This window comes from Acanthaster planci, linkage group LG05, assembly GCF_054643075.1.
Source record: "Acanthaster planci isolate LZ-2023a linkage group LG05, COTS_SCS, whole genome shotgun sequence".
NCBI lineage: Eukaryota > Metazoa > Echinodermata > Asteroidea > Valvatida > Acanthasteridae > Acanthaster > Acanthaster planci.
Window position 1 is genome coordinate 4,544,113 of NC_141781.1, and position 14,588 is coordinate 4,558,700.

At 41.8% G+C, this 14,588-nt stretch overlaps 1 protein-coding gene across 1 annotated transcript in view; it reads right to left on the reverse strand.

Annotated features, from left to right (window-relative positions):
- The window catches only part of LOC110986798 (sucrase-isomaltase, intestinal-like), a 29,354-nt gene extending 18,999 nt beyond the window's left edge, over window positions 1-10,355 (reverse strand). The window contains exons 1-12 of the mRNA XM_022249006.2: window positions 9,465-10,355; window positions 7,139-7,287; window positions 6,053-6,221; window positions 5,219-5,315; window positions 4,796-4,908; window positions 3,974-4,099; window positions 3,140-3,268; window positions 2,566-2,679; window positions 2,211-2,273; window positions 1,445-1,558; window positions 980-1,064; window positions 421-550 (exon numbers count right to left, since the gene is read on the reverse strand). Of these exons, the coding sequence (XP_022104698.2) occupies window positions 421-550; window positions 980-1,064; window positions 1,445-1,558; window positions 2,211-2,273; window positions 2,566-2,679; window positions 3,140-3,268; window positions 3,974-4,099; window positions 4,796-4,908; window positions 5,219-5,315; window positions 6,053-6,221; window positions 7,139-7,287; window positions 9,465-9,980 (1,805 nt within the window). The 5' untranslated portion in view covers window positions 9,981-10,355. The remainder of the gene's footprint in view (window positions 1-420; window positions 551-979; window positions 1,065-1,444; window positions 1,559-2,210; window positions 2,274-2,565; window positions 2,680-3,139; window positions 3,269-3,973; window positions 4,100-4,795; window positions 4,909-5,218; window positions 5,316-6,052; window positions 6,222-7,138; window positions 7,288-9,464) is intronic.
- Window positions 10,356-14,588: the final 4,233 nt, after the last annotated feature.

Sequence of the window (14,588 nt, forward strand, 5' to 3'; positions counted from 1 at the left end):
AAAATTACAAAAACAAAATGACAAGTCCTATGATCGATAACAATTAACTCTAAAGAAGTCGCAGTCAGACCCCCTAGGCCTACCCATTTTATGGGATCACTGTATACTTTGTTTTCATGCCGTCTGCCCTGAACTATTTTCTCTGCAGGTTTTCATACAGATTAAGTGCCTAGTAAGCCATCCAAATGTTTAAAAGTAACAATGGTTGAAGAGCTGGGGGCGCAGACAGGAAGGACATATTAATTGGGCAGGACATTTTTAAGACATAAATTGTAAAATAATATGTTGCAACAGGTATCAACACGTGGTCACGTTCCTGTTGTTTACATATAGGGTTGAAATAACTGGCATTGCCCAACATGATTTTGTGGACGATGTTCCACTCAAAGTGAAAGGTCCCGCAAAAATCGTCAATCTTACACAAGGGAAGGTGATGACTGACTCCAACCATAGAGACTGTGCATATTGTAGTGCATGGTCTTTTCCGAAATGGTGCGATGTTGCATGGCATTCATGCAGACTGTCTTCTCAGCCAAGTTACCCCAAATTCCTGGCCATGCAAATAAAAGTGGAACTCAAATATTTGATTTGATTGAATAAGTTTCTTGTCCAAGTCTGCATTTAAAAATCTGTTTTACACTGGATTTAGAGCATAATTGTAAATATCATTGCAAACAACTAAATATTACATCTTAAAAATTGATCTGTTTCAATGGACGCTCACAATAAAATTATTTTATAAACAGCAACCACAATCAATAAACAATACAAAATTAACAATGGAAATGTCATTTAGTAGTGAAATCTGTTTCACTACTATATGCCTTATTAGCTCCGTGAAGATCTTCTGGGCTTTTGCCTAAAAGAGCATAGAATTACAGAACAAAGTAATTAGCATATCCAACCCAATAGGTTGTCACTTTTCATTGCAATTTTCCCAAGACAGGAGCCAGAAATAAACGAATGACTGAAAACTTACGTGGACGGTATGGCGGCCTGTCGTATTTGTTGTCGGTACAACCTTCCGTTGATCCTTCGACAAAATTTGCGGGTTCATTCATGTCCTGTAGGAACCGGATGTTTTTTCCATTTAGTTACACATGTACATTGCTTGGGATGCCAAGTCATCTTCGTTATTAGGCTAGATTACTTGTGTGTGTTTCTGCCACTTTTTATGGCAAACCTCTGGTCCCTACTGCCTGTTTATCATCAACTGTGGGAAGGGTGACTAAGTTCACATATATCTAGTATTTCCATGAAGAATCAGTGGACAGGAAACAAGCAAAGGTGAGAAGTGAACCTTCAACCTCCAGGAGACCGAACTGGCAACCCAACAGCTCTGCTGTAATGAAGTGCTGGATTTTCCAATTTCAACTAATGAACTGAGCCTGGCAGGAGAAATGCATGTTAATGTCTTGACACAGCCAGCTGGGCACATACTTACAATCCAGATTCCATCAAACTTGACTCGGTTGTAGAAAGCAAGAATTTGGTTGGTCCACCAATCTTGTGTGCTTTGTTTGCGGAAGTCAGGAAAAACAGCATAGGCACGGTAATTCTTTTGGAAATAAACAAAAAATAGTACAAAATACAATATAAAAACAAATGTAATTATATATCCCATCATTTTACAATTAGAAATATGTTGGCCTATATCTTAAACCAACCAGAGCCAAACCAAAGCAAAACAGAAGAAAAAACAAAACAAACTGCAAAAGGTAATAGTCTTTACAAATTGTAAGTGATAAATGATGCAAGTACATGCATCTCCTTGATGTCATGTTTGCATGGAAGTAGGCCTTCACAAATCCTAAGGTTTCTCAAAAGTTTCAGCTGATGTGAATTTGCATGAAGACATTCAACACAACTGACTTAGCTGAAGCTGCGTCTGGGAAATTGTCTTGCTGTGGCTGTTGCCTTGCTGTAAAACTCATTCGGGCCATGCTCTAAAATGAAATAGGCCGTACTCATGACAGTGGATGGTGATCGTTGAATTTTAGTCTGAGGCACGGATGCTTGAGAAAAGACTAGCATGCACACCATTCGGTTCACCACCTGTGTCTTGCATGTGGCAGTGGCTGTTATCAGCTAGTCTTGTGTCAAGCACCATACAAAAACGGGTGGTGAGGATCTCACATTATCACTTTGATCAACTTGACTAAAGGTTTGTGGTTATAGATGAATTATAATAAGCGATTACGTGGTCTCACCTTGACTTGATAGTCCCAGTCTTGGTTTGGATCGACAACAACGCCTGGTAGATCAGGCCATACCTATCAGGGAAAAGGAAATCAGGTTCATAATTAGTTATTTTTGCAGACGCTTATTTGTTGCTGTTATTCCTGTCCCTTGCTAAAGAACAGTGCCGAACAAAATTGAGGAAAATATTTTAAATGTATACTGAAGAAATGAACAAGATAACAAAACAGAATGAATGCCTATACCAGAGAAATGACAAAGAAACAACACACCCTATCCCATCAAAAAGTCATAAATTTATTCAACAACAGATAGACAAACAGACATGCAGACCAGCGAAACAAAGAAAAATGTACAGCTGATGACCTTTCCATACAGGTCACTTTCCCCGTCTGGACCCTTGATGTAGACGTCACCGGTCACGCCCTCGTCATATGCGGGATACGACCCAGAGGTCTCGTTGGCAGCAATGGCCGGATCCTTGGGTAAGAAATGGCATAAAAATATCTCTGGAAAATAGATTCATCACAGAAATAACAAGATAGGAAATAGTTAAAGAAAATTTACGTTTTGAGTATTTATCATTTATTGAAGACAACAGACCTGGACCAAGATCGTGTGCAAAAGTGAGTATTAAAATTTCACGGTATAAACTCAGTTATACAAAGCAAGATTGACTGACATCTGGTAATTATTTCACCCATATACGAATTCTCAATCCCCAAGATCGAGTGGCAGTACCGTTTTATAAGTACTTTAATGAAATCAGCAACCATTAAAGGGGGAAAGGCAATTTGCCCACTTCGTCGTCGTCAAATCTAGTTTTGCGTTGTTAGTAAATCATGTTTGTTCAGCCTTGCATTTTCTTGGCCTCCTCTGGAAACTGTAGGTACGTGCATGGGAAATCAGCAATCACCTCATCAATCTATCAGATTCATACCAAGATAATGATGTAATGAGTGCCATTGGCTTTGAGTTCGTCCACAAAGTCCCCGAGTCCCTGGTAGTTCTGGCCGATGGTGAAATCCATCTGTCTGTCCATGTAGTCGATGTCACCATACTGTATGTCCTGCAACATATTCAAAGATTTTTCTGTTGGTATGTCTCATCAATCAACCACTTACATCCAGGTCAATGTCAATAACTATCAGATCAGTATCATTCAAAATGGTTAGTTCCGTTTTAAGAAAAAAAATGCCAAATATCTCTCAGACAAACCTGATGGATCTATTTAGTAATCAATAACTTTACTGCTACTACTGTTAATGTTCCATACAATCGTTGTCAACACAGAAAGTATGAACTTTATGGTAATTTTGTACCAATTTGCAGCCTCGTCCACTCTCCGTCATGGTAGGCCTTATTCATTATTGTTTCTCAAATTACATCAGGCATTATTTGTCAACTGTGTTACAAATTCATTGTTGATAAAATAACAGCTCTTTCCAAAAAGGTACCATGCAGGTTCTCTCTCAAAATGAGCAGAATCTGAAACCAACCTTGATCGATACTTTTCTGGGCAAAACCTACACTTTTTCTGACTCAAAATAACTTATATTTGTCTTTTGGCCTGACAAATCTCTTTTTTGACCAAATTTGAATAATTAAATTTGCAGTAAGCAATTTGTGTAAATAATGCAACAGGCACCATCCCATTCGCTGTAATTATCAATCATGACTGTTGGAGTCATCATATAATTGTTTCGATTATTACTCAATTCAAAACATTTGACAACGAAAAATTAATGTTAACAGCGAGGCATGGTTAACCTACCAATGGGATGTCATACTTGCGCATGCCTGCCACAACTTCCTTAACTCTGTCCAAAGAATTGTAACCATAGCGACAAAGCTGGAAACCAAGTGCCCAGTATGGCGGCATGTAGGGACGCCCGATTGCCTGCAGAAGTATGAACCAGGAAGATAATGTTATTACAAAGATTGTTATACAAAAGCAGAAATCTTGTGCCAGCCTAATTTGAATGATATATCAGATTACAACATTTAGCACGACTCCCTAATAGAGTACCGAAGTGTGATGTCACTGGGAACCAGAAAGTGCAATGCAAACGAATGGAGTACGCGCGCATGTTGGTTCATGCGCTGGTTCTCGCGTGTATGCCTTTTACACACTAATTGTGACGTATTCACTTCGGTACTCTATTGTCTATCAAAAACAAGTACAATTTGAGGGCTGTGAATATTATGAGACTGACCACTTTGAATCACTCATCTTGTTGGATTACATATACAGAAACTTACAGATAACTGTGTTTTTTACTTTGGGAGAGTTTGATGAGTGAAGTTCTGCAAAGATTGTTGTTATTAGCTGAATAAGATATACACTGAGTAAAATTGATTATCACTAACTTGGCAGTAAAGGACTAATTGCCGAGTAAAAGGCATGATTTCTGTACACTGCATAAGCATTTCAATTATGAAACCAACTATGACCCATTATTACGTAGTTGCATGTGTTAGCTAAAAAACACCTCCGCACTTTCCGAATGCGGGACTTTCAAGTACAGCCAAAGCCAAAATTACTTTCTGGTACGGCGGAGATAGGACTTCTTCCACAGTACACCATTTTACTCACCTCTGTGTATTGCTGAACAACGTTCTCAGGAGTGGGCCCAAGGAACATATAGAAGTCCAAAATGCCTCCGATAGTATGGTAGGTCAGAGCTGGTGTAGGTTGGAATGCTACGTCTGAAAGGGAAACAGAAAGAATACTGTTTTACAACGACTTTTTGGGGGGAAGGATGTTGCATCCTGACTCTACTACTGCGGCTGCGAGGAGTCAAGAAAATTTTCTGTTTCCTAACAAATTAAAAGCTGAAAATGTTTCTCCGTCCCAGATTCAGGTCTTTTTAGCATTACTGCAGTGGTTGACCTTTATTGAGATGATATACGAGGAAAAAAGGTGTAGGCGGGATGCAAAATTCAATTCTTTCCACTTTTTGTAATAAGAGCCTCAATTCCTTCCACGAAATACATCAGGGCAGGGCTTGGGTCATACCCATTGCATTGCTGTTCAGTAGCAACACCCCATGGGCTTTGTAGTCTTCCTCAAGGCTCATGTAGAATGGATGGACACCGTACAGATTGGCATCCCCCTGCACACAGAGAGAGAGAGAGAGAGAGAGAGAGAGAGAGAGAGAGAGAGAGAGAGAGAGAGAGAGAGAGAGAGAGAGAGAGAGAGAGAGAGAGAGAGAGAGAGAGAGAGAGAGAGAGAGAGAGAGAAAAGAAAACCTCGTTTTTTTTCTTGGCGTCCCAACTCCCTGTTGAGGTGATTTCGAGCCCTACATACACTGATAAAGGCATTGAATTTTCACCCAAATGGTGTCAAAGGGGAGGGGTGTTACCCTGGGGAAAATGAAAAATAAAAAGGGGACGCAAGAAATTAAAAAAAAAATAGGAAAGGGGATGAGGAACTCATAAATTTGCTTAAAAATACCCCACTCCCCTTCCAATGTTCACTGCTGTGTGCTTCCCCAACCCTGTTTCCCCTCCCCTGGTAAAAGTGCTCCCCCCTCCCCATTTCCTTCGCAAAAAATCCTGGCAAAACCCATGTTTTTACTCCAGGCCTTTATCTGATTTTCCTGCTTTTGAGATTTTGTTTGTGTTGTAGAAAATTGTAAAAAAAAAATGATAATAATTTCTGTACATTCTTGGGTTTTCTTTTCATTATTTTCTCAGTGATGTTCCTTCTTGTGGGACACCGTGTCTTATAAGAAAAAGAAATCCGGCACAAAGTAAAACGGCTGACCCTGTACGCGTTCGTGCAACGTACACTCTTGAAAAATAGCCGTAGATTTGCAAGGTGTCCTGTCAAGGCGACCGTACTACTTACGCCCGGCGGTTGATCGCGAGAAAACATGCCCCATGATGTCCACTGGATGTTGTGGCGGAACGACGGGTGTTCATTCTCGCCGAAACCGTAGAGATTGGAGGAGGGAAGGGTGGTGGTGATTTGAAGGAACTGATCAGAAAAGATGAGGGGGCCCAATGACGTGTCCCATCTGGCGATCAAAGGGACAATAAATACAGTCGTTCAAGATTCCGCAGCTTGACTTGCATTAACAATAGACAGATAGATCAGCAACAACTCGACAGTGCAGTATCAAGGGAACTTTCAACCAATCAGGGCCATGGACGAGACACCGCGGGAAGCGAAGACGTATATATACCCCACATGGACATTGTGCGTGAACAAGACAAGGTGCATTCTTATGTCACAGTGACTGACTTTTAATAATTATTTACGGGATTACTCATAACGATATCCCCTTATAACACGAACCCCCCCAAGGGAAATGATAGGTGAAACACTCAACTGAAGAGGGGTCTTCAAACTTCATAGCATTGCTATAGGGGACGCTGCAGAGTTCAGTTAAAAAATTGATGGGCATTTAGCTCTTGATTACAGTAGGAAGAAGAAGCAATGGGAAGTAGCACCTTTGACCTTGAGTAAATTACAGCCTTATACAGTTCCCGGGCAACAACGGACAACGAGCCTTCAGTGGTGTACGTACTCAACACATTATTTCCTGTCAATATTGTCACCAATGATCTCTACAACGCCCCCATAGCAACCAGTTCCTATCCCCACGTTCTTTGTTTGGTAAATAAATATTTCGGTTTTCGTTTCCGATAGTGACCTGATAGCGCACCGACTTTCAGGGTTTGTGTAGGGCGGGCTTTTCATCACTTTACGTTGCTATTTAGTTTATGGGGACTTTTATTCTGCTCTCAGTCATTTCTTTCCTCCTTTTGATTCTCTTTTCCTTTTTGTTTCGTTTTCTCAAGAGGAGCTGTCATGTACATCCTTTTCCCCAACACTTTTCGCATAAAGTCCGTACAAGTAGAGCCACTTCATTAAAAAAGACTGAAATACCCAACTGAAGATACAGCTTAAAGTCTGCTTAGCTCCACTTACAAAATGGTACCAGTGTCCTTCCGAGTTATTTTCAAGGTGAATGGATCTGAGGTGAAGGCTACGTGATACATCATTCTTGCTGGCTTGGTCCCAGAAGCTTGGGGCATATCCAACGGGACCTCAAACCGCTTGTTAGCAGGATCATAAAACTGAAACAAACCGGTCCCAAAAGTAATTTTATATCTCATAAAATAAACGTCACACATCGCGTCAACGATTTGTTTTCAAATACAGGAAAAATGCCTCTAAACAAAGATCTCACAAGAATGACCTGGATAATGATCGTATATCTCGTACAGACGAACTTCGGAAAAAAATCAATTTCATAAAAACAAAGTTGGAAAAATATATCCCATAAGAACGGACTATACGTAAAACTATACTCGACTTTTGGAAAAGATATGGCATTATGGAACTTTCGTAGAGGGTACCACTTCCCACAAAGCAGATCGAGGTCTTTCAAATTCGGCCGAGTACGTTCAAACAATTTATAGCTCTTCACGGAGACGACCGCGGCTTAATGTGTTTGATGTAATCCTCAATGACGACAGTACGGTTTATTTAGGGGCGTACGCATCTAACACCGTATACACCCTTGTTTGCTTGAATAAAATGTCGTCCCTTAAATAAAATAAAACAAACGTCTTATCACCTGCTGATATGCCAGGTCAATAAAGGCACTATAAACAACGTGTTATGAAACGTGATTTTTTCCGATCATTGGACCCACAGGCCTACATGCGTTCAAAATCCATCGCCTGCTGTAAGCAAGAATTGCCATCCACCCCTAAAATGCGTTCAACAAGCAGCAGTACGTCCGACTGAACTCCGACGCTGATCCATAAGCAAGGTTGAACTTGCCACCGGGGCGAGAATCAAATAAACATTAAAACATCCCGACTGAATACTTGTTTTTGATTTCCGGATAATGGCAGCGCGGAACTTCTCTACACATTGTTTGATTTGAAAGACAGGAAGATAGTCATCATGGTTACTCTAAATGAGCAGTGATGCGTCTTAGTGGTTGTCATGAGCTTTTTGTTCCGAGAAGAGGGACAAAGGTTTCGAGATGAATAAGCAAAATGGGTAGACGTTTGTTAATATGGAGGGTGACTGAGACGATTTGTTTTGACTGACAAATTTACCCCCCCCCAAAAAGAGTCATTTTTTTCCCTTGCTCAGTGGTTTGACGAGATTAACATTTTCTGACCCCTTGATTAAAAAGTAACGAATTTGAAGTGCCTTGGGCTCTCGTAGAGCCAAACAGGAACATTCGTAATATTCGGACACAGTAACTACAGGTGAGTCCAGGTAAAATATTTACGATAGCCGGAGACAGCTTGGCCTACACGAGAGGTCTGACAATTGATAATGACTCTTGGCACTACCAAGCAATTCGAGAGATAACATTATTCAACGGCTGTCTACCAGTTTGGTCAACACGATCTGTATCACCACGGTCAACATGCAATGAGGTCGAAGCCAAAGTTGCAAGAACAACTTTCATCCCCTCCCCTATTCACGGCCATACAGGCTAGGGCAGCAGAGTACAGCTGTTAATTTTTTTTACTTGCAGTATGGGGTTCATGGTCGAATTTACCAAAAAGGGCCGTTTTTTGTTAGGACGTCTTAAAGTCAGGGTTAGCCTCCACCCTTTCAGACCTTGGCCGTGCAGCGACATATTATACTGAAACTCATTGTAGACTATAATAGACGCGAATGTCTAGTTCACCTGTAAAGTCCTGAATCAGACGCAGCGTTTTGCAGAAAAGTATTTCAGATCATGATCTATCGAAGAGCACTTTTCCTGTCTGCAAACATCAGCAATGAGCGTATAACAGAAGTTAATTTTAACATTTCACGAGACTCGCACGTCAACATGTTAAATGTTGACGTGCGATTGTCTCAAAATGCCGACAAGACGACTTTAAAACTCATGAAAGCTCGACACGAAATCGAAGATGCAGAGCAATACGCTGCTGCGGAGTCGGCCCAGCTGCAGCAGCTCCCTTGAGGCTGATTGCATTAAGTAATCATTCATGTTATATAAATGTACATGTACTGTGCCACATAAGTCAAGGCCACGCGACATGCAGCATGCACACACCAGATTTCGAATGTCTCGTCTAGCACTGAATTCTATTTCTTAGGCCTGCTTGAGTGTGCTTTCTACTTTTTCAGGGAAATGGGTGATTTCCCTCAGAAAAAGGGAGCAGAAAAAGTTAAATGAGTCATTTTAATAATGTACAAAAAGTCCAGGAATATTGTACCAGGCCCTTAACGCAACAGAGCTAATTAAATCAATTGAAATTCTTCAATATCTCACCTTAAATCGTAGCCGATATTCGGTCTGAAATTCGATGTCCAGAATGAGTCTACCGATATCAGCGTCGAAGAGGGTGGGCGTGGACGGGATTCGGTCCAGCGTGATTCGGTACCCGGACGGCGTTTCGGCCTCCTTGCCCACCATGCGGTACCCGCCGTAGTTCTTGGGGAAGAAGCACTTGGGGGCCCCCTGGTCAGCCACGGGCGCGGAGTACCGGCAACCCCTCCTGTTGCACTCCGCCTCCGTCCCCTCCTCCCATCCAGGGTGACAGTTGACCCTCATGTAGTCGTCGACTGCCTCCGTTGGGGTCGGGGGAGCCTGGGTGGGTTCGGGGCTCTGGTTTTTCAAGTAGTCAGGGTGGAAGAAGTAGGTGACGGGAACCGTCACCGCGGCCACGGCCAGCGCCGTGAGCACCACGGCTATAACAACCATACCAACTCGGCCTGATCCGCTCTTGGAGGCATAGCCATCATCAATGTCCATGCTTCCTTTCACCATCGTTTCTTCTCTGGACATTCCTCACCGAGAAATGCCACCGATTATCACACTGATTGATGGAGTGCACCTCTGTAAACTGTGGCACAACCCCCGTCGATCCCTATATAGGGCGTGTTATGATTCTCCACACGCGTACCGTGCAAAGTCTAGATCGCTATCTCGAAACATTCAAATAATGATTATGAACAAGTACGAAGACACTTGTTCCACCGGTCCAATGACAAGTTTCGATAAAACCTCTTCAGAATTTCCTTACCTGTTAAAATACAAAAGGTTTTATTTCACTTTAATTTTCTAGAGTAAAAAATAACTCATGACCTATTTGTTTAAATGAAGTAATGGGATCAGTGCAGCGCTGCGTTCACGCCGTGTCCTCCAACCCAACTTGAAGTCTGAATCCTGTACAAGTGTATGTCCTTTGAGGTCCCCTATGGAAAAGAACTTCCCCATTCAGTGCAAACCTCAGCTCAGCGGAAACAAACGTTGTACAAGGAAACCCAGGATGCGCCACAAGTTAAGGTGTGACTTCCCTTGTCTAAATAGTGATAAATAATGTCCAAACTCAACACTGAAATATTCATATATATTCCTAAAAAAAAACCACACCCGTATCAAATGCAAAAAACACACATTTTTGTTTTTATTCAGTAGTTTTTGGTGTGTTCACATCAAAAGAGAGCATTTCCATCCCTCTTGCAGAGTGGTATTGTCACCGCGATCACGGTAGGCCATCCGGGTAGTGTGTCCGGTGTGATGAGTACGCATGTCGTGTTCGAGCTGCTCGTGTGAGTTCAAAGGTTATTAGTTTATTCTATGTGGGGCGCACGTGCCCCCCGTGCACAGCGGATGCCCGCGCCTTCCCCAGGTCTCCCTCCATTTGATATCTGTGAATAATCTCTGTTGAGTTTATGTGCAGCTGCAGATTATTTTCTTGTGTGGTGCTCCCTTGAAAAAATGTGTGCAACCCGGGTGCCTCCCGGACATAAGCCCAAGTTACGCCGCTATATCTGTGGTTTGGGAATGTTGAAAATACATTTACATAACAAAATCCCACTTGATCAGACGTAGAAAAAAATCAGTCCACAATATATGTAACAGATTAAATAAATGTACCAACCCATGCAATTTGCGAAGTACGTTCTTACACCTCTCACAAAGCAATTCAGTATTATAATGAAAGTTGGATGGAGTTCTGCTAGGGCGATGACACCAGACACTCTCCAGATGACTAACTAGCTTGTCCATTCACGTTCAAATCATCTTTGGTGACTGTAGAAGAGATCTTTAGAGTTAAGAGGAATGAGCTTTTTGTGAAAATAAGAAAAAATTGAGTATCGGGTAGTCAATCAAGTATCTCGGTTTGAAAAAGGTTAACACCGGCACAAATACGCATCAGAGGCGGTATTCCCTCGTTCGCAGCTGTGAAAAGGTGGGAAGCAGATTTCAACAGAGCATGGACGTACATGGGGGGGGTATATATCCCCCATACTCAGACTACTGAATCACCCCTCACCCTTTTTGTGGTGAGCACAAAAATACAATAAAGCGGACTGTGAAGAATTTTCCAAACTTTCAATGACAAAAATGCGTTCAATATCACTCAAAAAAGCAAATTTTTAAAAAGCCATAAATATGCCATTCTAAATAAATATTACAGATATATATCAATATCACGCACATCGACCTCTATAAAGAGTCAAATGGTGTCACCCCCTGTCCCCCTTCCGATTTTTATATTTTCATGGATGGGCACGTCACCCCCCCCCCATCCACCATCATCCTCCATTTATCCGACACAAATTTACGCCACTATAGCAGAGGAAGAAACAGAGTTAAAGAAAAAACAATGAAAGTATAGCTGGCCTTCAACTGCCTCCCTACGGAGCACATTGATCAAGTGTACCAATTTAAATAGTGATGGACGATATAAAAACGATTGACGGTGTGTGTTGTTTACGGAACTAAAAACCAAAACACTAAGCTATTTCATGGTAAGGGGATAGAAAAATGCGACAACAGCTTTAATTAAAAATAAAATAAAATGTAAGCAAGTCCCAGCCCGCGACAACGTAAAATCGACTCAGGGTTGGAGTTCAACAACGACGTCAGTTACTAAACCCGGGAACCCAAGGACAGTGCCACAGTTTTTTAAAATACGACCCATCCCATAAAGACACAACTTGGAAACAAGGAAACAACTTACTGGACGGGAGATATAACATCGGATTTTGCACATCCGCATCGCCACTGGAGTCCAAATATTTACAAATGAAGGTATGAAATAGGATATTTCAGTTACGAACTCGTTGCTAACAGCATCGTATTTATGATTCGCACAGTGGAATCAGCCAATATTGAGTTCAGATAAACAGTGCCTGAATAAAGCCATCAAATGTGATTAGTGGGTCGTTGGTGTCACGTGTCTATGAGTTGTCTTCTGCAAACACGGGTTTCTTGTTCTCGCGCTCGAACGGCGGGAACACGACTTAAGAACACTGTTCTCGGAACAGGATCACACACCAGCTCCTCGTCAGGGTTTTACAGGAACACACGGAAAAACTCGTGAGATTTTGATTTTTGAACAGCTGCAAAAAGTAGAGAGAGGGCTCCCAAATCCATAGACCATGTAGACAATGGGAAGTTTTGCAAAATTAACATTAATTATTTTCTGTAACACAGAAATGAATGTTCCTGTTATAGAAAAGAATTCAGCCCATCCAAACATTAACTCTCGAATAACGCAGCCTGCATGGACGCCGCCAGTTAGTTGCATGTTGCTTGTCACTAGCATCGCTGGTTTGTTCCCGGCGTTCGAGCGACCGACCCACGAACAACAAATCGAGCTGTTCGTGAACACATGGGAACAAACCGCCCGAACTCGGCCACTGTCTCCCGTCAATAGCGCCCTCTGCTGGTATATTAGTTGAGCGTGTTGATGAATAAACCAGCCGCTTGTTAATTGTTGTGTATAAGTCAGGTGTCCAGGTCAAGTTTATTTCAAGTCAGGTCTGTCCGGGGTACGTCATTAAGTTTTAACCAATCAGATTAGCCATCATCTCGACAAAGACCAACTTTCTAGGGGGACGGTATACTTCGGTCCCAACGGACTCGTCCCTAGCCGCTGGCAGGTTGCCACATTGACGTTATCTAGCTTACATTTTGGTGGTGTATAATTGTGAGAGGTGCGTTCACTTCACTTAGATGTTGCTTGAACATAGTTTTACTAGCTTCTCTTTGTTGTAAGGTTTGCTTTCAGGGTGAAAATGTCTCACTCCTTGTTGGTTGTTTCATTCATTAAGTATTTATGCAAATTGTGAAAAGTACATGTACCTCAGTGTTTTGCATTTTGAAAACCGGATTCATGTTTGGTAGATGCGTGTGACAATTTAAATTCGTTGGATCGCTCAGATAGAAAGTTTATGGCATTCTGGTATTGTTAATCACCAGTTTTAAGGACTTGGAGAGTGTATTTTGCATTTCTATATTAGAAGCCCTATGGGACAGGTTTGGACTAATTGTCACTGGTATATTTTATAGTTGGTCCAACTGATTTTCAAGTCCTTTTACACTGGGTGTCTGCGTCCTGTCATGAGACCTACATGTGTAATGCTTGGCTTCTGTTTGCATTCCGCAGTGAAACTGTGTTTATGAAGAAATGCCTTTTCTTGTTCCCTCATATTCCAGTGAGTTTAACCTCAAGTACTTTTAGAGATGGGCGTTGCTCCCACTTTTGTGTTTGCCTGTTTAAGGCTCATAGTTGTCAGAATTTTGTGGTACCTGGTTGTTTGAAGTAGCACTTTATCTTCATTGAATAGTTTTCTCTTAGGTAGAATTTTTCAAGTGTTCAGTGTACACATTTTAAGGAAGTTGTTTCCTGTATTATACTGTACTTCTTCACTTCAGCTGAACTGTGTAACCTCCTGTGAATCACGTGGAGACAAGCTGTAGATGTGACCTCATGAGAAAATCTTGATCATTTGAGAGGTTCTGATGCAGAGATGAGTCAGGTTTTGAGCAGGAGTGTTCCTACTCACGATTAATCAATGTAGTTTTTATTGCGCGCACTGTTATACATGCATAAAAAATATTTGGTTTCGTTTTGTACCACTTGGGTCGCGTGGTATTAAAGGGTTCAGGTAGCGAACATGTAGAGGGCTGGGGATTCCTCCATTATCATTAAGTTGGTAATTTGACCTTTGAAATCTGCAAGTGTGCAGGGCATGATTTTGGGCAGGTCCAAGCTGCTTGTATTTGGCTGGAAGTGGCCTGCAGTGTATTACTTCCTGGTGCAATTTGTGATACTCTTTGGGCACCATGGAGGGGGATTGCTAGAAGTTTTCAAGTCTCCTTGGTTGGCTTTTGACTTTGCATGGGGTACGCTCGGGGTTACTTCGGCCAATTTTTATCCTGGAATAATATCGGGCTAATCCTACGGAAGTATGAGGCTCCAGTCAATATTCTCTCTTGCCGTTCTTTACCCTGCCTGGCTTCGTCCTCCGATTCCCCCTTCGGTGGCGGAGGGACTGCGAACCCTGAGCCATCGGCCGGGGGCCAGACATATACATACGAAATGATCAAAGTAAAAAAAAATTAAAAAATACACAAGCCACAAATGTTTTATGCAAA